Source organism: Phoca vitulina, unplaced genomic scaffold (assembly GCF_004348235.1).
Source record: "Phoca vitulina isolate PV1807 unplaced genomic scaffold, GSC_HSeal_1.0 scaffold52, whole genome shotgun sequence".
NCBI classification, from domain to species: Eukaryota; Metazoa; Chordata; class Mammalia; order Carnivora; family Phocidae; genus Phoca; species Phoca vitulina.
The window spans coordinates 2,919,708-2,921,867 of record NW_022589755.1 but is presented as its reverse complement, the minus strand read 5'-3'; the positions used below and the strand labels follow the sequence as shown (position 1 = coordinate 2,921,867).

At 57.9% G+C, this 2,160-nt stretch overlaps 1 protein-coding gene across 1 annotated transcript in view; it reads right to left on the bottom strand.

The window, feature by feature from the left end:
- Positions 1–523: 523 nt before the first annotated feature.
- Positions 524–2,160, bottom strand: part of DNAAF3 (dynein axonemal assembly factor 3) — a 6,040-nt gene continuing 4,403 nt past the window's right edge. The window contains exons 10-12 of the mRNA XM_032388785.1: positions 1,638–1,752; positions 1,401–1,475; positions 524–1,316 (exon numbers count right to left, since the gene is read on the bottom strand). Coding sequence (XP_032244676.1) covers positions 950–1,316; positions 1,401–1,475; positions 1,638–1,752 — 557 coding nt within the window. The 3' untranslated portion in view covers positions 524–949. The remainder of the gene's footprint in view (positions 1,317–1,400; positions 1,476–1,637; positions 1,753–2,160) is intronic.

Below are 2,160 nucleotides of genomic sequence, written 5' to 3'. Positions count from 1 at the left end.
TCCAGGCCCCCAGCCCCATCCTCCTCCCTCAGACCCAGAAGTCCAGGCCCTCAGCCCCATCCTCCTCCCTCAGACCCAGAAGTTCAGGCCCCCAGCCCCCTCCTCCCTCAGACACAGGAGTCCAGGCCCCCAGGCCCTCCTACCTCAGACCCAGGAGTCCAGCCCCCCATTCCCCTCCTCCCTGAGACCCAGGAGTCTGGGCCTCATCCCCACACTAAACTGCAATCTTCATAAGAACTATGGTCAGTTTCTGTATCCCAAACTTGTTAGCCACTCAATAAATTTTGTTGATTTATTTGAGGATCCAGGTATGGCCCAGACTCAGGCAACAAAAGCATGGAGAAATCCACCTCTAGTTCACTAGGAACTAGGTCTCCTCTCTTTTTTTTTTTTTTTTTTATTTATTCATTTGTGAGAGAGACAGAGAGAGAACAAGCAGAGGGAGAGGGAGAAGCAGGCTCCCCGCTGAGCAGGGAGCCCGATGCGGGACTCCATCCCAGGACCCTGGGATCATGACCTGAGCCGAAGGCAGACGCTTAACCATCTGAGCCACCCAGGCGCCCCTAGGTCTCCTCTCTTGACCACCCTAGCACAGCCCCTCTCCCAGCCCTGGAGACAAGACTGAAAGACACATGGGCACACGAAGAAGAGGACCCTGCTCTCTTTACTTGGACAGTGTGGGTGTTGAGCAGCCCTGGAGAGCAGATTCCCCCAATCTCCAGGAGGCCACACAGAGGGCCTAAGACTCAGGGCCGGATCTCTGTAGGCGGTGTTTAGAGTCTCAAGAGTGGAATACATAACTCTGAAAGAACAATCTAGAATTCTAGGAACAGAATATAGAACCCCAGGAAAGTAATCTGAAATTCTAGCAGCACCTCTGGAGCTGCCTAAGACTGCTAAGAATACAACTGAGTATTCTAGAGGTGGGCTCTAATTCCAGGACCTGACTTTACAAGTCAGAGATGGGGGACCGGGCATCTGGCAGTGGAGTCAGACTCTCTGGTTTTGGGGTCTGATTCTCTGTGGGTGGAGCCGGAGACTCTGGGGGCTGCTTGAGGGGCCCAGAGGGTGGGGTCCTGCGTTCCAGAGGCTGGCCCTGGTCCTCAAGGGGCGGGACCAGGACCTCAGGGGGCGCAGTCACGGAGCCCACAGCTTCGTCAGGGCGGTGGTAAGCAGAGTCCGGGGCCTTGTAGAAGCGTGCGAAGGTCTCTGAGGGCCTGGTCTGGGGCCGGGGGGTGAACCCAGCCGCCCGAGCCAGCTCCCCGACCCGGGTGGCAAACCCCTGCAGCTGCTCCTGCCGCAGGTCCACCAGGTACCTGAAACCAGGAAGGGGCCCGTTAGGGGTCCGGGCTTTCAGCCCTCAGCCTGGACGTTCCCTGCCCTGCCCTCCGCTGGCTCACCGGGCTAATTCCACCACCAGACGTCCTCCAGGGGCCACGCAGGCCCCGAGATCAGGGCTGAGAAGATGCACCATCCTGTGCAGAGGAAAGGGAGGGCCAAGACTGAGACTTTCAGGTCCTGACGGAGGAGTGGGGCTGGGGGATCCGGACACTGATTAAGGAGGGGCTGGGGGCCAGGATTCCTGGGTGTAAGGGAGGAGCAGCTGGGGGAGGGAAGTCTGGGAACCTCTCTCTTACCCACAGGCCACATAGAGAAGCTGGAACCGTTCCTTGTAGCAGGTCCTGTGGTGAAGGGTCTGGGCAGAGCCCAGAGGCAGGAAGTGCACAGTGAAGAATTTCGGGGCAAGGGCAGCTGGGGAAGAACTGGCAGAGTTAGGCAGACACACAAAGCTTGGAGAGGACACTCCTTGCCTGTCCTGAAGCCCTTTCTCGTAGATGGATTCCTGGAAAACTCTGGGAAGGTCAGCCCGGCAAGCAGAGACCCATTTTACAGACTAGGCAACTGAGACCCAAGAGAGGGAGAAAGGGGCGCCTGGGCGGCTCAGTCGTTAAACGTCTGCCTTCGGGCTCAGGTCATGATCCCAGGGTCCTGGGATCGAGCCCTGCATCGGGCTCCCTGCTCAGCGGGAAGCCTGATTCTCCCTCTCCCACTCCCCCTGCTTGTGTTCCCTCTCTCGCTCTCTCTCTCTCTCTGTGAAAGGAAGGAAGGAAGAAAGGAAGGAAGGAAGGAAGGAAGGAAGGAAGGAAGGAAGGAAGGAAG